The sequence below is a fragment of the Macaca mulatta genome, chromosome 1, assembly GCF_049350105.2.
Source record: "Macaca mulatta isolate MMU2019108-1 chromosome 1, T2T-MMU8v2.0, whole genome shotgun sequence".
Lineage (NCBI taxonomy): Eukaryota > Metazoa > Chordata > Mammalia > Primates > Cercopithecidae > Macaca > Macaca mulatta.
In genome coordinates this window covers 77,742,711-77,766,601 of record NC_133406.1, presented here as the reverse complement: position 1 = coordinate 77,766,601, position 23,891 = coordinate 77,742,711, and the positions used below count along the sequence as shown (strand labels likewise).

At 36.3% G+C, this 23,891-nt stretch overlaps 1 protein-coding gene and 1 non-coding gene across 3 annotated transcripts in view; both read left to right on the top strand.

Moving 5' to 3' along the window:
• Nucleotides 1-23,891, top strand: part of EPRS1 (glutamyl-prolyl-tRNA synthetase 1) — an 83,753-nt gene that overhangs the window by 51,165 nt on the left and 8,697 nt on the right. For both annotated transcript variants that reach the window (XM_077937689.1, XM_015116038.3), the window contains 11 exons: nt 1,965-2,324; nt 10,481-10,714; nt 11,867-12,129; nt 15,252-15,303; nt 16,094-16,303; nt 16,655-16,727; nt 18,037-18,116; nt 18,620-18,721; nt 19,238-19,393; nt 19,864-20,061; nt 20,757-20,930. In XM_077937689.1, the coding sequence (XP_077793815.1) occupies nt 1,965-2,324; nt 10,481-10,714; nt 11,867-12,129; nt 15,252-15,303; nt 16,094-16,303; nt 16,655-16,727; nt 18,037-18,116; nt 18,620-18,721; nt 19,238-19,393; nt 19,864-20,061; nt 20,757-20,930 (1,902 nt within the window). The remainder of the gene's footprint in view (nt 1-1,964; nt 2,325-10,480; nt 10,715-11,866; nt 12,130-15,251; nt 15,304-16,093; nt 16,304-16,654; nt 16,728-18,036; nt 18,117-18,619; nt 18,722-19,237; nt 19,394-19,863; nt 20,062-20,756; nt 20,931-23,891) is intronic.
• LOC114675325 (small nucleolar RNA U13) lies at nt 11,661-11,764 on the top strand. Its single transcript, XR_003726378.1, has one exon. It is a non-coding gene; the product is annotated as a small nucleolar RNA U13 (small nucleolar RNA).

The following is a 23,891-nucleotide window of genomic DNA, read 5'->3' as shown; positions in this document are numbered from 1 at the left end:
TTTTTTGGGATTTGTTTTTATTTTTAAGCTTTAGCAGATGAGAATATGTCTTTGAAGTTTCCATCCCCATGTACTGTTTCATCAGATGGCTTAATGTGACGGTAAAACACGTTTTTTAAGCACCATCCTCATTAAAGGAAGGCACTTATACAAAAGGTTTTTGGGTTTTTCTTCAGATTGTCAATGTATTTCTAAAGTTTTCTCTTTAATTATGAAAAGCTTGTTCCTGCATGCTTCTTTATTTGACATAAAACTTGAATACATTGGGAAAAATCACATACAAGGCAGTGTTTGTGTGTGTGTGTGTGTGTGTATGTTTCACTTATATGTTCCCCTATTTACTAACCATGATTGTGATGATTTATGTTGCAAATTAAATGTAGCAGAACAGGCCCGGTGCGGTGGCTCAAGTCTGTAATCCCAGCACTTTGGGAGGCCGTGGCAGACAGATCACGAGGCCAGGAGATTGAGACCATCCTGGCCAACATGGTGAAACCCCGTCTCTACTAAAAATACAAACATTAGCTGGGTGTGGTAGTGCAGGCCTGTAATCCCTGCTACTCTGGAGGTTGAGGCATGATAATAGCTTGAATCCAGGAGGCAGAGATTGCAGTGAGCTGAGATCACGCCGCTGGACTCCAGTCTGGCGACAGAGCGAGACTCTGTCTCAAAAAAAAAAAAGGTTGCTGAACAAATATATTTTTTTGATATAGGGTGGCTAATGATTTGTATTCTTTCTTTAATGTATAATATGCATTTATATATGCATATTAGAGTTTATGAGTGTATATATAGAACCTCACTAAAAATACTATGAGTGATTTAAGGAATTATGGGGGGAAATTTTGAGTGATGGTTTTTTTTACTGACATGCCCACTTGAGAGCCTAACCCTTGTGTGAAATGCAACTGTGATACAGCTTGAGATGCCTGTTAGGTGTTTAGGTAAAGATGTCTTGAAGACATTGAAAATGCTGGGTCTGGGAGCAGGTCAGAATTCTGGAATAGAGATGAAAATTTTTGAAATTTATACATAAGACTCTGTGAATATGGGTAAGATTATTCTGAAAAATTAAGTGGCAGATCATTTAAAGGAAAAAGGTGTAAGGAAGGTATAATGTGAGCTGGGTTTTAATGTTAGAAAGGTTTCAGTAGGGAAGAATGCAGTGTAGGCAGCAGAAAGCATGCAAAAAGTAGTATATTCACTCTTCACGGTTGATTTTAGTGAACATAGCTCTAGATTTGTTGCATTTACTTATATACAAATATATACCTCTAAACTTATAATTTTACACAAATGAAACTGTTCCACAATGATGAGTTACAATTATATCACAGAATTTCATGGAGCTGTTGCCTTATCAACAATCTAGATATATTTCATCTCTTAAAAAATTAATAGTGATAGCTAATGCTTATTGATACTCACTTTTTCTCAGCCTTTGTGACTAACAGCTTTACACAGATTACTTTTTATTTTCCCATCAACTTGATGGGTTAAATATGGTTATCCCCCTTTTATAGTAAGGAAACAGCTTAAATAACTAACTCAGAGTTGCACAGTGCGTATATGGTAGAGCAGTGATTTATTCTCAGACCTGATGGATATGTTATAATTTCTTTAGTCCCCTAATGACAAAGATTTAGGGCATTTTCAGGTTTTTACTATAGTAAAAGTAAAAGTGTAAAATATAGTACACTTTACTCTATAGTACACTCTATAGTACACTTTATAGTACACACTTTCTATAGTAAAAGTGTACCTCTATCTTTGTTTACTCCTGTCATTTTTCATTAGGATAAATACTTAGGAATGAGATTATTCATTTAAGCTTTTTAAGGGATTGAAGTTTAAAGTTTTTGTTTTAAATTGGAAACATTATAAAACAATCAGTTTGAAATAATTTTGTGGGAAAACATTTAATATGAATTAATTATTTTACTTTTGATTTTCTCTCTTGGTAGACCTCGGCTCCTTTTAAGGAAAGACCAACACCTTCTCTGAATAATAATTGTACTACATCTGAGGATTCCTTGGTCCTTTACAATAGAGTGGCTGTTCAAGGAGATGTGGTTCGTGAATTAAAAGCCAAGAAAGCACCAAAGGAAGATATAGATGCAGCTGTAAAACAGCTTTTGTCTTTGAAAGCTGAATATAAGGAGAAAACTGGCCAGGAATATAAACCTGGAAACCCTCCTGCTGAAATAGGACAGAATATTTCTTCTAATTCGTCAGCAAGTATTCTGGAAAGTAAATCTCTGTATGATCAAGTTGCTGCACAAGGGGAGGTGGTTCGTAAGCTAAAAGCTGAAAAAGCCCCTAAGGTCAGTATGTTAGAGAAAGTCAAGACCACATTTTCACTAAGTGTGTGAATTCAAATTGCTTAGGGTAGTCTCATCTTCTTATAAAACATAGACTGCTCACATTTTGATGTAATAATCAACATTAATTGATATCTGCTATGTGTCAGACCAAAAATATATGTAAGAAGCTCATAATCTAGTTGAGGCGTGGCTTACTGGGGAAGGAAACGTACAGACTCACTGTACTCTTGTGTGATGTGACTGTAATCCTTTGTGATATGTATAAGTTGCTATGTGAAGGGTTTGTGTTTTTAAGTGGCAACAAAGGCGGAAACAATTTATAAAGGATATTTAAAATCATCCTGAAGTAGAATCAGCCATTATGGGGGAACAAAGATCAGAACAAGGCACGCTTAAGTGTGGAACCATGGTTCTCAAGCTTTACTGTGCACCAGAATTACTGGCTTGCTAAAACATGGATTGCTGGGCTCTGCCCCTTGACTTTCTTCTTCAGTAGATTCAGAGCATGTGGAAAATACACATTTCTAGAAAGTTTCTCAGGTGATGCTGATGCTGCTGTCCCAGGGACCACCATGCTTTGAGAACTCCTGGTGTAGAAGACAGTACCAGCAGAGGTAGAGGTCAGAAGGTACAAGGTGTATTCAGGGAATAACAAATGGATTGTCAAGAGGTTTTTGACCTGTGATTATTTCCAACTTTTCATAGCAGGGCCTTCAAATTATATGAAATTTTGACTGAAGTATAAATTATATTCTTGTTTCAGTATGTCCTTAGGCAAAACATTTAGCCAAGTGGGTGTGGCACCTAGTGTGAAATGGACTTACTTGATGTAAGTAAGAGACAAAGGGAATGGCATCTGTATAGACTGTGAAAGATCATATTTAATAATGAAGGTAGGTAGTCCTATTCAAACAGCAGCATAGTTCTAAGATGTGATCGGATAAATAGTACTGCAACAAGAAACAATTCAGCCCCTGATGAGCTGCAAAAAATTGTAGAATTTAGACTGTGGCACATACACAGAGAGGTATGGTACACCACAAGGCTTGACTTACGTGGCAGGAAGGGGATTTGTTCTAAAATGTCAGATCTGTTGTCCTGTCAGGGTCCTAGGCTCAGGCTGGAGAATTCAGTAAGTTCCTCACCTCATCAATAAGTGGCTAGCATCTGACATGAAACCCTGCCACCTAAGATACTTTCAATCATGAATATTTGACCTCACATTTTGAGGTCTTCTCCCAGGAGTTAATGTTTTTCTGTCACTCCATTGTGAACTGTGAGAAAGCCTTTATTAGGTTGGTGCAAAAGTAATTGCGGTTCTTACCGTTATTTTTAATGGCAAAAACCACAGTTACTTTGCACCAACCTAAATAGCCTGTTGAGATCCCGAAGAACCATGATTATCTAAAACAGCTTTGCTTCAAGGAATAAATGCTGCTGGATGTATGAGTTTAGGATATAAATTCCCGATGTTTCCTACCTCATGGGGAGGTTGGGAGCATTTTGCACTGTATCTGCTGGAAACTAAATATGTACTCCTCTCTAGGTGTAATTTGAAGGGAAGGGCTTTGGTCTTCAAATTTCTTCGTTGTAAGTAGAATATATTGAGATTATGTGACAATTTTTGTCAGCTTAATTATGGGTGGAATAGTAACAGCAGAAACCATTATATTTGGAGTAACAGTCAACTATGAATCCATCACCCATCCTTTTGGGTTAATGGGTTACATCATGCTTTCATAAAATAACACTGTTAAGGTTATGAAAAGTCAGCTTAAGGTAAAAAGATCTAAATTTCTTTGGTAATTGGGTAGGTAATTTATTAGGTATTTAAATACCAATAAATGTGATACTGAAATAAATCTGACTTCAGTTTAGTCTGACTTACATTTATTGAATGCTGCCTACTTTATACCATATCTGTGTTTCAAAATATATTAAGTCTTAATGTTGTTCATAGGTTCTTGGAAACTGAGACTTTAAGCAAAATGATGTATAACAACAATAGGCTAATTGAGATAAACAAGAATTAAGTTACCTTGGCATATTTCTGATCCCAAAAACATCACATTACACAAACTTCTTGTGTTTTATTATTGTTGTTGTTGTCTTCGTTTTTTCTTTTGTAATATTTTGTCTTCTTTTTCTTTTTAAAATTATTATTTTTGCATTACACAGACCTCTAAATAAAGACCCAACACTTCTAATGGAAACAAATGTGAGCTGTATATACATTTAAGAAAGATTAATAACGACAAGTAAGATAATTATTTACTCAGTTATTCCAGTTCAGGGTTTTGGGTGGCCAGCTCAAGACTCAAGGCAGGAACCAGCCCTGGATAAGACATCATTCCATTGCAGGGCACACTCACACACACCGAGACTCAGACCGGGAGCATTTAGACTCACCAGTTCACCTAATGTGTACAGCTTTGGGATATGGAATGAAACTGGAGTTCCCAGAGAAAACTCACGCAGACATGGGGAGAATGCACATGTTCCACACAGACAGTGGCTCTGGCTGGGGGTCAACGTTTTTTTCCTCTTCAAAGTTATGATGAAATGACATCAAACAAAACAATGTTCTTCAAGGACCTGTTGTACTCCATGTATTTTTTCTCTGAATGCTAGTAATAGTAAATGTTTCTTCTCTTCTAAAGAATGAACCCAGTTATTAGGAATGGCACTAGCATTTAGCCTGCATCTGGCACTATGTACCATACACTTTTTAGTCTTCCCAAGAGCCATGTACAAAAATATTCAAAGAATGCTACTTTTTCTATTTGCCTGTTTTAGCAACAGAGGAGAAACTGAATATGAAAGTAACTTCCTGAAATTTACAAAGCTTAGATTAAAATACTGACTGATTCCCATGTTATTTACCTTGAGAGGTGGTGACAGTGGGGCATTCCATTGAAAGCGCTAGAGAGTTATAGTTTTACTAGTTTATCATTATTTAGCAAGTCTGTGCTTGTTTTGCATTAATAATTTGCCTAAGCCTCTTAACCATTCAGTTTTCTACAAAGGTGGTTATTTTACTGTGTCATGTTAAAAGGTAAGGAAGGTGACCAGCTGAAGTTTTAGGTTACCAGCTTCAACTAGACTTTTCTTGCTCTGTTTTTTGTTTTGTTTTGTTTTTAATCTTCTCTTTCCTGCTTCAGGATCAGATAGATGCTTCTATGAAATAACTTTTAAGCATAAAGGCAAAGTATAAGCAAAAAGACGAGCAAGTAATAAAAACTTGAAGTCCATCAAGTCTACCATCTTTTGCTCCTCTTACTCTTTTTCTCCTGCTCAGTGGGTTGCTGCATAAAATAATGGATCAAGTTGATATAGTGTGAGGCGCATAACAGAGAATACACCAAAGATATAATAACACTTAATATTAAGTTACTTTAAAAATTAAAGCCACTTTAAAACAAATTTCTTTTCTTTTTCTTTTTTTTTTTTTTTTTTGACAGGGTCTTGCTCTGTTGCCCAGGCTGGAGTGCAGTGACTCAATCATGGCTTACTGCAGCCTCACCCTCCCAAGCAATCCTCCCATCTCAGTCTCCTAAGTAGCTGGAAGTTCAAGCACATGCCACTAGGCCTGGCTAATTTTTGTATTGCTTGTAGAGATGGGGTTTCACCGTGTTAACAGGACTGGTCTTGAACTTCTGTACTCAAGCCATCCTCCCTTTTTGACCTCCCAAAGTGTTGGGATTACAGGCCTGAGCTGCTGGGTCTGGCTGTATACCTGTTCCTTGTAAATGAATTTTTTTTTTTTTTTGAGACGGAGTCTCGCTGTGTTGCCCAGGCTGGAGTGCAATGGCGAGATCTCGGCTCACTGCAACTTCCTCCTCCCGGGTTCAAGCAATTCTCCTGCGTCAGCCTCCCAAGTAGCTGGGATTACAGGTGCACACCACGACGCCTGGCTAATTTTGTAGTTTGTTTTTAGTAGAGATGGGGTTTTACCATGTTAGTCAGGCTGGTCTCGAACTCCTGACCTCAGGTGATCCACCCGCCTTGGCCTCCCAAAGTGCTGGGATTACAGGCGTGAGCCACTGCGCCCAGCCTGTAAATGAAATTTTATTGGAATACAGACACAGTCATTAGTTTACGTATTGTCTATGGCTGTTTTCATGCTACAGTTAAAGAGTTGAATGGTTGCAACCGAGACTCACATAGCCTAAATATTTATTATGAAGCCCTTTTGGAAGAAAGAGTTTTGAGAACCATTATAGTTAACAGTTGTTTAAAAATCAAGTAACAACAAAATCAAATGATTATTAAATAAAAATAATTCACAACTGTTTTGTCACTAATGTTCTCTCTTTATGCCATACGCAGTCTATGTGGAGGGGGGTTGAATCACCATTTGCTTCTGTAGTTGCAGCATTTTAATTCATGGCACCTTGTATTTTATGTCCCCAATAATTCATCTTGCAATCTTTGCTCTTTTATTTTTTACACCAATGTTACTGTTTTTTAAAACCTAAATCACAGTTTATCAGGAAAGGACATACATCACTGTACCCCTTTGTCCATTAAGCAGGTTGTTCTAGAAAACTGCCACCCTGCACTCTCGCCCCAAATAGCTTTAAGATGTCTCAGGCCAAAAGATAAATGTTGCAGGGAAGGAAATAAGAAAAAAGCCTATCTTTTTCTTGATGTTGTTTGTAACGTGTGTAGTGAATTCCAGCTATATCTGTATTTAGTACTTAATGCAAAATTGATTTTGATCTAAACAAATATAAATGCATCTTACATCGGATTGTGGTTCAGGATACTTCACAAGACTTACATCAGCTTGGGGATCTTCTGGAAAATCTTCAGAATTTGTGTTAATTGATCTGTATCAGAGAAAAGTAGCAGGTACATTGTGATTTAGGTAAACGAATCAGCCTAGTTGATCAGCAGGAGAACAGGTGTTGTGTTCTAATTTAGGTTTGACATCAAGATCTGGGGTCTACCCTATGCTGTATTGGCTCCTAGAATCATGTTTCAGTAATTGGTTATTCCTTACAGGTGTAGGTATTTAAGCTACACATGATCGGTTAATTATTTTCTTAAAATGTCTTTCTTTGAAACCTGTGAACTTTTAGTTTACTAAATCTCCTAGCAGACTTTAAAAAATATTGTACAAGCATCATCACTCTCTTCCCTCACTTACTTGGAAGGATTTTCTGTTCTGATTACCACTCATTCATCCCCCTCCCCACCAAGTGAGAATCTCTGCTTTCAGGAGTCATCATTACTGATGTGTGTAGATATAGTTCTCTTAGATACGCCAGTAAGGAGCAAAAGTGAGTGACTGGTAATAAAGTTGGAAAAAAAAAGTTTGAAAAAAGTATTTTTGAGAAAAGTTTTTGCATTTAGAATCGAGATACCCAGGCTATTTTGAAAGGTTCTATTATTTCAAATGGATAACATTCCAGGTTTTTTTGTTTGTTTTTTGTTTTTAAAAGTTCACTCCTTTCCCCATGGAGAAACGTTTACATCTAGTGGCTGCTGAAAAAATAGCTGTTTGAGTACTCATTCCGAATGTAATCAGAAGTTTGTCCATTTTCTCCATTTTATTTAACTTTCCAGTTTTTAGTCATAATATTAGCATCACTTTTAGTTATTTCAAATTCCCATCTTAAACCTTTACCAAAGTCTTGTGTAGGTTGTTTCTTTTTCTCATTAATCCACATCAGCAGTTATTTGCTGAAAACCTTTTTTGTTTGTATTGGCATACGTTAGGTAAGTTTAAAACAGTCTTTGTCCACTAACAACTTAAATTCTACTAGCAATGCTCTTTCAGCTTCTGCTGTTGTATGATATTGTACTAAATAATAGTATACCACCCAGTTTCTCTTTGTAAATGTCTTTTAATCCAGAAAACTAGTATTAAGAGATAATTTGTTCTCCACCCATCAGTTCTTCATTGTATATTCTAAGAGACAAATTCAGAGAACTATTCAAAGATCTCTTTCAAAAAGCAGTTTTCATAGCATGTTAGTAGGAATAAAGTGCACATTTAGATCATTGTTTTCTGTAACGCTAAGCAAACCGTAGTGGTCAAGATCACAGCCTCTGGAATAAACCCGAGATTCAAATACTAGCTCTACTACTTATTGTGTAACTCTGGGGAAGGAACTTAATCTTTCTAAATTTAACTTCTGTAAGGGTTGTTTTGAGAGTTAAATAATATACCTTGTACAGCATTTAGTATCGTGTCTGGCACAGACTAAATATGCCATAAAATGATAATGATACTTTTCATATTATAATTCAAAGTCAAGAATCTTTAGATACCTTCTGAATCATCAGGGAAGATTGCATGGTGGTAATTAGTATAATTTCACTCTTTTTGGAAAAATAACCTGAGCAATTTACTTAGTTATCTAAAATATTCCATTTCCCAATGGGAGGGGAAATGTATGAATATATAGCTTTATTAAGAGTATTTCATTCAGTAACAGAGTGGTTTGCTCATCTTAATTTTCTCCTTTATAATGTTTCAATATAATCTTGGCAAACGGGTTTTTTTTTTTTTTTTTCTGTGTGAGAAGTGTGCCATCTGACTTTAAGCTCTAATGAATACCTGCTTATAGTGTAAAGTGGAGTTTCTTTCAGATAGTCGTCTTTTTCTAGAAATAGTTGCAGGGAAGTTCCTTCTTTTCCATTTTTATTTTAGCTGGTGGAAATTGCCCTTTTTTCCCCCTTGATTCTCGTATGTCTGATTAACTTGGCCCTTTTTCTTTTTCTTTTTTTTTTTTTTTTTGAGACGGAGTCTCGCTCTGTAGCCCAGACTGGAGTGCAGTGGCCGGATCTCAGCTCACTGCAAGCTCCGCCTCCTGGGTTTATGCCATTCTCTTGCCTCAGCCTCCCCAGTAGCTGGGACTACAGGCGCCTGCCACCTCGCCCGGCTAGTTTTTTTGTTTTTTTTTTTGTATTTTTTAGTAGAGACGGGGTTTCACCGTGTTAGCCAGGATGGTCTCGATCTCCTGACCTTGTGATCCGCCTGTCTCGGCCTCCCAAAGTGCTGGGATTACAGGCTTGAGCTACCGCGCCCGGCCAGCTTGGCCCTTTTTCTTAAGATAAAGTAGTTTCTGCTGTGAAAACTCTTTCCTAGAAACAGAATAAACCAGAGACAAATCAAGAGTACAAATCAGACAGTTTACTCTCATCTTCTCTTTGTACGTTTTCTCTTAATTTTACTACCTTTATGTGGTGCCTGGTGTGACGCTCTAATGGCAGAAGACGTTATAAAGTAGCTGGACAAGGAAGTGTGCTTTGCTGCCTCATAGATGCAAATTTTTTGAAGGTATACCATTGGTATCCTGCATTCTTCTGACCCCCATTTGAGTATTCTTCATGGCTTCTGCCTGGTTTCATTTAGTTATCTGGAGCATTATTAGAAAGTAGCAGTAAAGATTGGATAGGGTGATTTGGAGACACTTTTCCTATCTATTTTGATTGATACCTCGAGGTTCCCAGTGGTACACTGGTTTGTAGTGAGATAGTAGCACCATTTCAGGTAAGGTGTCCAGCTTGGGTCCTTTGCCTGTGTTGCTGTCATTCTCTGCTAGAGAGTCACAAGTGTCTCGGTTGGGCTGAGTGTATCATTCTTTTTTATTATTATGTTAAAGTATCAGAGATTAAAATATATAGGTAAGTGTCTAAAAACTTCAACATGCTTTCTCATCTCATTGTCAATTTGTGAAATTGATGTAACTATTCGTTAGTTGGACCCAAACTTCCTTTTTTCCTGAAGTTGTCTTTAATTTCTGTTTAATAAGCAGTGGAAAATAAGGTTTGTATAGGCAAAGCCATTGATCTGATCTTTATTCTGATTTTGTAAATTCTGACTTCACTATTTATAGACCCAGGTCTTGACACTGACAGTTTACTTAGATGTTCTATTATTTGTCTGTTGACTTACGTAAAATAGAAAGTTACACTGTTGTATGTTGAACTGTATTTTTGTTTATTTCTTTGGCTTATATATAATCGATGTTTTTAATTTTTCTTTAGCTTTATCTCTTATTTTAGGCTGATGATTTAACGTAGGTTTCCCCATGATTAACTTATGGGAATGATTTTTTGATAATTAAAAATTTTTAAATGGCATTGAAATTTCCAGAAATTTCCAAAGTTTTATAAATATCTCTATCTCTCTTTTGTTTTAGGCTAAAATAAATGAAGCTGTAGAATGCTTACTGTCCCTGAAAGCTCAATATAAAGAAAAAACTGGGAAGGAGTACATACCTGGTCAGCCCCCATTATCTCAAAGTTCAGATTCAAGCCCAACCAGAAATTCTGAACCTGCTAGTTTAGAAACACCAGAAGCCAAATTACTTTTTGACAAAGTAGCTTCTCAAGGAGAAGTAGTTCGGAAACTTAAAACTGAAAAAGCCCCTAAGGTTAGTGGGTTATTTTGTTTATGTGTTTTTGTTTTTTACATTTCAGAGTATTTTCTTTGCCTCAAGTGTTTTCTGCCCCATCAAATCTAGCTAACTTCTACTCATATTTCAATTCTCAATTCTCCTACCTTGCCTTTTAGAGAAACTTTCTTTGTTGATTGTTTCTTACCCCAACTAGATTTGACTGGATGTTTTCATATGACACAGCCCATCACTGACATAGTACTTAAACAGACTGTATTTTAATTGTTAAGTTGTTTCCCTCCAATCTGTAAGATCCAGAATAGTGACCTAGACCCTAGCACAGTGCTCACCCATTGAAGGCCCTTAATATTTACCTTGTTTTTCATTCTTTCTCCTAAAGCTCTGTCAAACTGAAATAGTAGGTTTTATTTTGAGCTCTTAGTAGTCTGTGCTAATTCTGTTATCTTTTTAGGAGTAGATTTTTTTGTACAGATTCACATGAGTGGAAGACAGTCATTGTAGTTTTGAAATTTAACTTTATTAGAACTTGATAATCATTATCTCATCTTTATAATTGTGAAATGTTCAACTTATGTAATTTAATGGCTTTTAACTTAGATTCCTATGGAATACATGTTAGGTACCAGTGCTTTCTAGTAGAACTTTCTGCAGTGATGGAAATATTCTATAACAGTATTGTCTAATACAGTAGTCATTAGCCACATGAGCATTTGAAATGTGATTATGGTGACTTAGGAAGTGAATTTTTAATTTTATTTACTTTAAATGAACCACATGACTACTATTTGGATAGTGCAGTTATAGACCGTGCTATTTTCCAGTCACAGTTTGCACAATTCTATCCCTGTTTATAATAATCTTTATAATTTCAATAGTTGGTGTAACACCTACCCCAAACCCTTCTGTCCCCAAATCCCTGTCTTTAATTGTGTTTGCAAATCTGCTTTTAAACTTTGGACAGATCCTTTTGTAGTTCCTAAGTGTGATGGTTGGGTTTTCACACTCATATGTGAGATATGCCTCCCTCAAACCTTATTACCACCTGGGCACATTACCCATCTGATGTTGGGGGATAAAAGAAAGCTTTGAGCATTGTATTTAAGTGTGCTTAGACAATGACTTGAATTAAATACTGTCTTCTCTTTTTCCTCTTTTGTTAAACTAAAGGATCAAGTAGATATAGCTGTACAAGAACTCCTTCAGCTAAAGGCACAGTACAAGTCTTTGATAGGAGTAGAGTATAAGCCTGTGTCAGCCACTGGAGCTGAGGACAAAGATAAGAAGAAGAAAGAAAAAGAAAATAAATCTGAAAAGCAGAATAAGCCTCAGAAACAAAATGATGGCCAAAGGAAAGACCCTTCTAAAAACCAAGGAGGTGGACTGTCATCAAGTGGAGCAGGAGAAGGGCAGGGCCCTAAGAAACAGACCAGGTAATGAATTGCAGAAACTTCATTTGAAGCAAAGCAGAGCTTTGAATGAATTCAACTCTTAATATTTTTTAAAACAAATTTTGATTAGTTTATCACATTAAGTTAGAGAACGCTAAAACTGTAATGTCAGCAGATAGCATTGATTAATTTTCCATTTAATTTTTAAAATAGGTAACCCATTTGTTTGGTTCAAGAATCTCAGAATATAAGAAGTTCCTGTGCGTGTTTCCCATCTTTCCAGTTTTCCCCACCACCGTAATCAATCGGTAGCCACTGTTAACAGTTTCTTCTGTGTCTGTTGGCGATTTTCATTTATTATTCAAGTAAATACAGATATATATATATATATATCACACACAAATATACATACATGTTTTCTCTCCTCCTTTTTAAACATAATTGGTAGCCTAATTATACACACTGTTTTGCACCTTAGGCAGATTTTTTTCAAATGAAGATCTTTTATGGGGACTAAGTGAGAGCTTCATTCTCAATTTAAAAATTGATAGTTTAAATATAAGACAAAACTGACTAAAGACAAAACAGTGGAATAGATGGCTCTTTAAGGATCTTCTAATCTGTGTGAATAATGTGCAGTCATACACCACATAATGATGTGTCAATCAACAGTGGACTACTTATGTGACATTGGTCCCTAACATCATAACAGAGCATGTATAGAAACCTGATATATGGCACTTGATGTTGGCATTGAAGTATAACAAGCTATGATGTTTGCACAATGATGAAATCACCTAACAACGTATTTCTCAGAATATATTCATGTTATTAAGTGACGCATGATTGTAATTTTTTGTCTCTTTCCACAATTAGAGTGAACTTTATGATGGGTTTTCCTTAATGGCTTAATAAGAAGAAAAAACTGTTACTGAGATACTTTGGTTTTACATTTGTTTAGCTGAGTATCAAATTTTGCTGCCTCTTAGCTCTCATATCATATACACAGTGTCTCCTTAAACAAGAGAATGCAACAGATATTTTTCTTTTTGACTATTAAACTGAATAGCCAGAGTTATAGCAGGGTAGAAGAGAGTGTAGAACTTTTCACCTTTTACTTTCTTGGTGCTTGTGAAAGTGCTAGGTTTCATAGAGTTGTTTTTTTTTTTTTTTTTTTTTTTTTTTTTTTGAGACGGAGTCTAGCTCTGTCGCCCAGGCTGGAGTGCAGTGGCCAGATCTCAGCTCACTGCAAGCTCTGCCTCCCGGGTTTACGCCATTCTCCTGGCTCAGCCTCCCGAGTAGCTGGGACTACAGGCGCCTGCCACCTCGCCCGGCTAGTTTTTTGTATTTTTTAGTAGAGACAGGGTTTCACCGTGTTAACCAGGATGGTCTCGATCTGCTGACCTTGTGATCCGCCCGTCTCGGCCTCCCAAAGTGCTAGGATTACAGGCTTGAGCCACCGCGCCCGGCCGTCATAGAGTTATTTTATTGAGGTATGTCATAGTGAAACAATGGAGAATGCAAATACATTAAAATTTTTAGCCAGTAAAACCTTGTTTCTAAACTCCAAGAAGAGACCATACTCTATCCTGAATAATTGTTGATATTTCAAAAAAATGATTATTGTCTGAAATAATTTTTTATTACAGACCCAGTTTATTTTACAAGCGTCTATCTCTGCAACTTTTATTCTAGTTAAAAGAAAAACTTAAGGCCAGGCTCAGTGGTTCACACCTGTAATGCCAGCACTTTGGGAGGCTGGGGTGGGCGGATCACTTGAGGTCAGGAGTTCGAGACCAGCCTGGCCAACATGTCAAAGCTCCGTCTCTATTAAAATTACAAAAAAATTAACCAGGCATGGTGGCACACACCTGTAATTTCAGCTGCTCGGGTGGGGGAAGGGGTGCTGAGGCACAAGAATCACTTAAACCTGGGAGGTGGAAGTTGCAGTGAGCTGAGATCGGACCAGTGCACTCCAGTCTGAGTGATGGAGTGAGACTGTTTCAAAAAAAGAAAAAGAAAAACTTGTATAAATTTGGTTAATATGCACACATAAGTACACACACATATATGTGTGTATTTATAGCCATTGTTTTTATTACTTTTTAGGTTTTACTTTCAGCGAAATGGTGATCTTACTATAATTTTAACTGGCATAAGATTCTTCTTTTTTAGTGGGAGAGTAGGTGTGAACAGGCTCTGTCTCTATCACAAATTCATTACCTTAAAAAGAACCTTGTAAAAGAGATGTCTGCAGAGAAGCATAGAATCATAGCTTTTGTTACATTTGGCTTTCCTAGATTTTGTGGATAATGTCTCACAACTTTTTAAGAGATGTCTCTGCTGTTTTTGGTTTTGTTTTTTGTGTGGTTTTTTTTTTTGAGACGGAGTTTTGCTCTTGTTGCCCAGGCTGGAGTGCAATGACGCAATCTCGGCTCACCGTAACCTCTACCTCCCTGGTTCAAGCGATTCATTCTCCTGCCTCAGCCTCCCAAGTAGCTGGGATTACAGGCATGCGCCACCATGCCTGTCTAATTTTGTAATTTTAGTAGAGACAGGATTTCTCCATGTTGGTCAGGCTGGTCTCAAACTCCCAACCTCAGGTGATCTGCCCGCCTCGGCCTCCCAAAGTGGTGGGATTACAGGTGTGAGACACTGTGCCCGGCATTTCTACTGTTTTTTAGGTTAAAAACATTATCTTAGGGGCTAGGCATGGTGGCTTATGCCTGTAATCCCTGCACTCTGGGAGGCCGGAGCAGGAGGATTGTATGAGGCCAAGAGTTCAAGACTGGCCTGGGCAACATAGCGAGACCCTGACTCTACCAAAAAATAAAAATAAAAAAATAAGCCAGATGTTGTATGCGCCTGTAGTCCTAGCTACTCAGGAGGCTGAGGCGAGAGAATCTCTTGAGCTGAGGAGTCCTAGGTTGCGGTGAGACAGGATCACACCATTGCGCTCCAGCCTGGGTGACAGAGTGAGACCCTGTCTTAAAAACAAAACAAGAAAACACAATATTATCTTGGGGATGAATATAGAGAAGTTATAAATATGGAAATAACTCATACTGAAGAAAAACTAATCTATTTTGAACTTTAGAGGTTTCATTCGACCTAAAAGCAGTTGCTGAATGAAGAGATTTATCTTTTACTTTTCGTATCTGCAGGTTGGGTCTTGAGGCAAAAAAAGAAGAAAATCTTGCTGATTGGTATTCTCAGGTGAGTATGCATTCAGTTGATTTTTATGTTTTAAGTCTCAATAGCTGCTTTATGTTTAGATTCTAAAATACACCACAAAGGCAATAGTAATAATGTTATATAATGCCTTTAATACATACTGTAGTCATTTAATATGACACTGTTTTTCAACATGTTCACATGAAGTCCTGAATTGAAAAGTAGTACCATGAGATAGTGATTTTTTTTTTTAAATGTTCAAGTAAAGGGATTAATTTAAGGCCACAAAGATATAGTCAATAGCAGAGACAGGATTGGAATTCAATTTTTTTTTTTTTTTGAGATGGGAGTGTCACTCTGTCACCTAGGTTGGTGTGCAGTGGTGTGATCTTGGCTCACTGCAACCTCCACCTCCTGGGTTCAAGCAACTCTTCTGCCTCAGCCTCCCGAGTAGCTGGGACTACAAGCACACGCCACTATGCCCGGCTAATTTTTGTAGTTTTAGTAGAGACTGGGTTTCACCATATTTGAGGCTGGTCTCGAACTTCTGACCTCAGGCGATCCACCCACCTCGGCTTCCCAAAGTCCTGGGATTACATGTGTAAGCCACCACGCCCGGTGGAATTCAGGCTTTATTGAGAGTTTGGAACCCTGTTATATGTTGTTTTTCAGTATAGTCAGGTCTGTTTTACTTCCATTATGACCTCCCACATTATGGGGATGTATCAACAGTAGAAGCCTCCAGATTTGAATTTTGGTTATCATACTCTTGCCACTTACACTAGAATTTTGGTTGAATGTAAGCTTTAAAGACTATTTTTCTTTTAAAAAGGTCATCACAAAGTCAGAAATGATTGAATACCATGACGTAAGTGGCTGTTATATTCTTCGTCCCTGGGCCTATGCCATTTGGGAAGCCATCAAGGACTTTTTTGATGCTGGGATCAAGAAACTTGGTGTTGAAAACTGCTACTTCCCCATGTTTGTGTCTCAAGGTGCATTAGAGAAAGAGAAGACTCATATTGCTGACTTTGCCCCGGAGGTAAGTGAGCTTCTTTTTTATTTTTTTGCAGTGTTCTCTGACAAACTTGAAAATGTATTTTCAACTTTTGAGTTTAACAACCAATTTTGAAAAATGTAAAGCCATTTTTGTTAAAAAGTTCTGTTTCTACCTTTATAGCAAGTAATGATTTTGTCACATTAATTAACTGACTTTTAATATTCAGAAGGTCAGTAAGTGCATACCTTTCCTCACAGTGAACAGCAGCAACTATTTTAACTTGCCTAAATTGATATAGCAAAAATTAAAACAGAGGAAATTTGCCTGCATTTGTACTGTTGCTCCAAAATGCTATTGAAAAAAAATGTATGAAAAATGATTTTTTCTTACTAGGTTGCTTGGGTTACAAGATCTGGCAAAACCGAGTTGGCAGAACCAATTGCCATTCGTCCTACTAGTGAAACAGGTGAGAACAGGCCTTAGAGTGCAGGAGAATGCTCAATGAACAATAGAGACAGCTTCTAAGGTTGAGTCTCAGCTTTCGCTTTGTGACAGGTATAATCCCTGTTGACAATACAAAACTTCATGAGTGTTGATAACGATTGAATGCAGACTTAGGTTGTCTAGAGTTTTGTTCTCTAATAGTCATTGCAGAGCTCTTTATCATTAAATTATAGGATTTTTAATTTACTCACTTTTATGCTGTAAATTTTTAGGACTTTTCAAGGAATTTTATTCTTAGAATAATTTTTATTGTTGGAATTGATTGTAATATTGCAAATACAAATGTTTATGCCATAATTATTTTTAAATTTTAATAATACATTTAGATTTGCATTCACGTAGGGTGTTCATAGGTCGCTAAGTACTTTTACATCATCTTGTGTTATTCTTACAACAGTGTTGTGAGGAAGGCAGGGGCAGTTATTGTGATTTCCATTTTGCAGGTAAAGAAAAGTCTCTGAAAGATTAAATGATTTTTCTAAAATTACATATGGTAAATGATAATGCCGTTGGAAAAGTTGAGGTTTTGGGCTTTACAGCGTCTTTCAAAGTGATCATTCATCTGTAGAGTTCAGGATTGTTTGTTCTTATTTGATATTTCTAGTGATACTTTTGTATAATACATTATTAATATTGTGATACCAGTTTTTTTCTCTGAGACTATTTGGCAAAGTTGTGTTTTGGTTTACTAATTATAGATCATGAGAAGGCTATTCTAAGACAGATATCTTCACTTTGCAATTCATTGCAAGAGCTTTCATACTCTGAATAGGTGCATCTGATAGATATAAATTAATTCTGCTTCTCATACATAACTGCTGGATTCAGCAAATTGTTTAGCTTCTATAAACTCAGCTTTCCACATAAAACTGAGATTATGATACTTACTTATGGGTTGAATGCGAGAATTGAACAGGTCAATGAATGCAGAGAGCTTAACGTAGGACATGACCTTTATTGTTTTTAAAAACCAAACGTGAAAACTGTCAAAGTACATTAACTATTATATGAAGAATGTAAAATCTTCTGTGAAGAATGTAAAATATGATCAACTTTAGATATGTATCCTTGAGTAATACACTTTATGAAATAGATAATACTATTCACTTATTATAAACATTGGAAATATATTTACACAAACATACATTTTATTTTTCAAATTTATTTATTACATTTTAATTCCTACTAATTATCTTGCTGGTTTAGCACTTACAGCCTTAAAGGAGAAATAAAGCCTTAAATGACTGTCTCTATTTTCCCATGTCTTTCAGTAATGTATCCTGCATATGCAAAATGGGTGCAGTCACACAGAGACCTGCCCATCAAGCTCAATCAGTGGTGCAATGTGGTGGTAGGTATTCACTTCCTCTTATATTCTATTATTATTCATGTTCTTTAAAAAATATATATATATTGTTTTTATTTTCAAAGGATTGGGAGTATGGAACTATTTTTGAAGTATTTAAGATAAATTGTGATTTTTGATTACTTATTATATAAAATGGTAATAAAAATTGGAAAGTGACTGGGCATGGTGGCTCATGCTTATAATCCCAGCACTTTGGGAGGTTGAGCAGACAGATCACTTGAGCCCAGGATTTTGAGACCAGCCTAGGCAACATGGCAAAACCACATCTCTACTAAAAATTAGCCAGGTGTGTTGATGTGCACCTGTAGCCCAGCTACTTGGGAGGCTAAGGTAGGAGGATCATTTGAGCCTGGGAGGCAGAGGGTTTCAGTGAGCCATGATTGCACCACTGCACTCCAGCCTGAGGGACAGAGCAAGATCCTGTTTCCAAAAAAAAAATTGAAAAGCTCTTTATAATGACTAAATTGTTTTCTTGCCTCTTCCAGCGTTGGGAGTTCAAGCACCCTCAGCCTTTCCTACGTACTCGTGAATTTCTTTGGCAGGAAGGGCACAGTGCTTTTGCTACCATGGAAGAGGCAGCGGAAGAGGTATAAAAAGTTATTTTCCATATTAACTATGTTCCATTTTTTTGGTTCAGGCTCTGCAATTTTGTTATTTAAAATGTATGTAACACCTGTTAAAAGCAAAATCAAATTAATTCAAATGTACATGGATTTAAGTAACTGCTTATTGGAATGTTATTAATAAGGGAAATAGGCTCTTAAATTTTTAGGTGAAAATACTTCTGGGCTTTAATGTGTATAAAAAGTTATTTTTCAGGAAATTTTCATTTTGATATTGTGTATTTTTCGTAACATTTATTTTCTCTTATATTCTAAACTTATATATACATTTTAAAAAGTTATTTGACTTCTTTTTACATTGCTTCATTGAGTATCTTTCTTAATAAATTCACACTGGCTGCTTTAACCTTTTCATAAAAAGAAGTTTTTATTGTTCGAATTGCTTTTCCCACACAATTAGTCTTAAGTAGTGCAGTTTTATAGATCTTAATGAATAAATGTACCCTAAATTTGAACACATTTACATTTAAAATGTTACAGGTCTTGCAGATACTTGACTTATATGCTCAGGTATATGAAGAACTCCTGGCAATTCCTGTTGTAAGAGGAAGAAAGACGGAAAAGGAAAAATTTGCAGGAGGAGACTATACAACTACAGTAGAAGCATTTATATCTGCTAGTGGAAGAGCTATCCAGGTATCAAACTGCCACATAGGATTCATAAGTCACTGTAAGCACAGTCCATGGACAGATCCAATAATTTCTTCTGTCATCACGGAAGTAGACTCTTTTAAAAAATAAATGTTTAGTGTACTTTTGTATAATAATTTCAAGCAAATCTATCCCATTCCTCTGTCTCCATGGTTCGTTAAGTCATGATACATATCCTGAATTACTACTAAAATATGATTTCCTTTTTAACTGTTGTAGGTAAAATTTCTGCTATAAAAGGAGCTGCCCAGAGCAAAATACTTGTAAATAGTATTTTTTGACTAATCTTAATCTCTTGTTATGGTAATTATGCTTATAATTAAAAACCTTATTTAATGTAAAAAAAGGGAGAAAAGACAAGTCTGGTGCCATTTTTAAAGCATGTGATCTTACAGTAATCATTTTCAAGGGTGTAATAGTTTATTAAAAATAAAGCTTATCTTTCTCTACTTTAGGGAGGAACATCACATCATTTAGGGCAGAATTTTTCCAAAATGTTTGAAATCGTTTTTGAAGATCCAAAGACACCAGGAGAGAAGCAATTTGCCTATCAAAACTCCTGGGGCCTGACGACTCGAACTATTGGTGTTATGACCATGGTTCATGGAGACAACATGGGTTTAGTATTACCACCCCGTGTAGCATGTGTTCAGGTAAGGAAAATATTCCTGTTTATCATTCATTTTATAAAATACAAGCCATATTTACTAAAGGAAATTCGAAAGGATGATTTTCTGAATATCATTCAGGCAGATTTCTCTGATAATAAAAACAATGTGGAATGCAATCTGGACCCTAGTGTTTTGTAACTGTGTGTATCATTTACATTATTTATTGTCTCTTACTCTTTTAATTTTTAAGCTACTTATATAAACATTTTTAGAAGTCATTTTTTAAAAACGGTTTATAATATGTTAAATGAGCTGGGCATGCAGGCTCACGCCTGTAATCCCAGCACTGTGGGAGGCCAAGGCAGGCAGATTGCTTGAGCCCAGGAGTTTGAGACTAAGCCTGGGCAACATGGCAAAATCCAGTCTACAAAATATTAGCCAGGTGTGGTGGCATGCACTGATAGTCCCAGCTACTTGGGAGGGAGGTTGGGGTAAAAAAAATAAATATATGTGTGTGTGTGTGTGTGTGTAAAATAGATTAAATGAAATATAGTAGGTCAGCTGAAAATGCATTTAGATGGGTAAGTGATTTGCAAGTAATTAGTAGACATTATATATGGATTAGAAATCACACAGCTGATTTGTGTTAATAATAATAGCCACTAGTAGGTTTCGACTTCTGAGAGCTTCTGTATCTGTTTCTTTGCATAAATTTGGGGCATTGTGCTGAATTCTAGGTGGTGATTATTCCGTGTGGCATTACCAATGCACTTTCTGAAGAAGACAAAGAAGCGTTGATTGCAAAATGCAATGATTATCGAAGGCGGTTACTCAATGTTAACATCCGCGTTAGAGCTGATTTACGAGATAATTATTCTCCAGGTTGGAAATTCAATCACTGGGAGCTCAAGGTAAATTCCTCAGTTGTATCTTTTACCCTCAACATCTGCAATTTGAGTTTAGATTTTCCTCTGCATGTTTTTATAAAACTTGAAGTTTCTCATTACTTTCCTCTATTTTGATAGTGGGGGCTTTTTTTCTTCTTCACTTAAACTGTTGAGCACTGACACAGTTCATAGCTTTGTAATAGTTATACCTAAATTTAAAATAGTTTTGGTGGAAGCTTATTTTTATGCTGTTGGAATAAAAATGATCTTGAGCCCTTGTTTATGATTTCCCTCACATAGCTGGTATACTAAAATGTTTATGCCAGGAGTTCATACAATAAATAAGTTATTTACATAGACCACCAGAATAACGGTGCATGGACATCACTTAGCTGTCTTTGTTATAGCTAATAGTGAAACATCTGAGATTAATTTTGTTCTTGAGTTTTCACACCAAGTGTTTCATACCAGTTTGTTGATTTTTATTTTATTAAAGCCAGTCTACATTCTGCTTTATTGTTTGTAATATAACTTTCATTTATTGCACATTGTCATTAATAGATTGTCTGTGCCCTTAATTTTATTTTATAAACTTCTGGGATTTAACAATTTTTCTTACGCTGAAAGAGGGAATCTTACTGGATCTAGAAATTAGGAATCAAGACTGTGTAAACTGATATTATAGGCGATGGGATGAGAGAATGTATTGAGATTGCAGCTGCAAGCTTTCAAACTATGGAAGCTCAGCAATATTGGGATTATTAAGTATTTATACATCTAGGGTTCCTAAAGTTGCTAATATTTATCATCTTGTTTGTTTCAAATGGCCCCTGAGGTAAATTTCCTTTGCCAAGGAATGGTAATTATATTGATAATTGCTTCTCTTTTATGTAATATACCAGCTTCTTTACATGCTCTTCTAAACATGAATTTTTATTCCATGTCATTTCCTTTTTAATTGCACTCTTTTTTGCTTACTTATAAATAGGTATTGTGTGATGCCAGTAGCAGTTTCTCTAAAGTAATTTCTACTTAACCTGGGCTATAAAATGTTAAAGGAGAAATTTATTGCTGGGTACTAGCGGGATTAAAAAGAAAAAAACCATCCACATTCATTCCTGAATTCTTCTTTGTACCCTTTCCTCTTTTATTCATTTCTCATCCTTAAACTGACTTGGCTTTGTCTTTGTCACTCTTCTTTTAGTACCCTAGTGAGCCTACACTATGTTGGGGAGGTATGCTTAGTATGAGTTGGGTCTGCTACAGCTTCATTGTCTGTATTCCTCAGGAAAGAAAATAAAGCACCTAAGTTCTAAACTTGATGCCTCAAGTTAAAGAACATTGAGAAAGAGAGTTCACTATCTAGTGGAAGATATTAGTGGAAGGTATTAGATTAATGCCATTTTAGTTCCATTTAGTCAAATAATTTCTAAGAAAAAATATTTTAGGAGCTCTGGATTTGTATTTCTTTGACAGCGATTGACCAAAGTGTGTGAGCGATGTATACGCACATTTTGAAACTTATTCAGATTAGTAAATGAGCTGTAATATGGTTTGATTGTGAGGCCAGAACCCAGCAACTCCTGTAATTCTTTGGTACCCCTTCCTATAATATGAAAATCTAAAGGGGAAAATAATCTGAGTAAATTAACTACTTTTCTTTTTACTATGTGGAGTAAGATAATTTTGTGTTGCTGTTGAAGCAAAACACACATCTTTTACAGTTAAATTTGTAACTAGTTTTAGAAGAAAACTATCAACAAAATATTTGCCTCCTCCATGATTTGGCTTCAGATTACCTTTCCAGCTTCCGCTTTTCATTATCCCCTTTCATATGCCCTTTTCTCTCTTCACAGACAGCCTGTTTTTTCCACCTCTATGTCTTTGCTTGTGCTATTTCTTCTACCTGGGTTGTAAATTTTTTTTTATCATGCAACAGTCACAAACTTACAATAAAGCAAGTCCAATACAAATAATTAATTTTTCCTGCTTGAATTATTTGAAAATAAGATGCTAACCTGATGCTCTGTCACCCTACAAATATACTCTCCTACATAATCACAGCACAACCAACATAGTACAACCAACATATTCTCCTACATAATACAACACAAGTCGGTATAGTAATGTTCATACATTACTATAGTCTAATTCTAGACCCTCATTCAGCTTTCAGGAGCTGTCTGACTAGTGTTTCTTTATAGCAGAAGGACCTAGTTCAGAACTATGTGTTGTATGTAGTTATTATGTATCTTTAGTCTCTTTCACTCTGCAATCATTTCTCAGGTTTTCGTTGATTATCGTGATCTTGACACAACACATTTCTTATTAGCCTTTCTATTAGCTAATTCATATTTTATGGATCCATGGTTTCTAGTATTAAGCACTGGGTTACAGAATCTGCTACTAATGTTATTTGTTTTGATGCTCAAAGTGTCTCCGGTTTGACCATTATGATCCCTTAAAGCTGGCTTTTGTGTCCTTTTGACATTCTCCATCATTCTTTAAGAACTTCCTTGCTGCTTGGCACAAGATGTTGTAGGCTTATCTTGTACTTTTTCTACCCTGGCCCAGGAATTTGCCATATCTCTAAGAAGCTCTGGTTCTTTTGAGTGGAGAATGGTGTTTAGTGCTGGGTATGCTCATTGCTTTTGAGCTATCACTTCTCCCAGGCCTTCTCAGTAGATGGAGCTACTGAATATGTATATATATGTAGATGTCCATACACACATACAGATACATGTACACTTTTACCACCATATTTCCATGTCTATTTATATATGTTGAAAACCAAGAGTTTATATCTATACTTTAAATTCCAATAAAAAAACCACAGGGTGAACCCGGTGTGGTGGCGCATGCCGATAATCCCAGCACCTTGGGAGGCTGAGGCAGGTGGATCACCTGAGGTCAGGATTTTGCCACCAGCCTGTCCAACATGGTGAAACCCCGTCTCTACTAAAAATACAAAAATTAGCTGGGCTT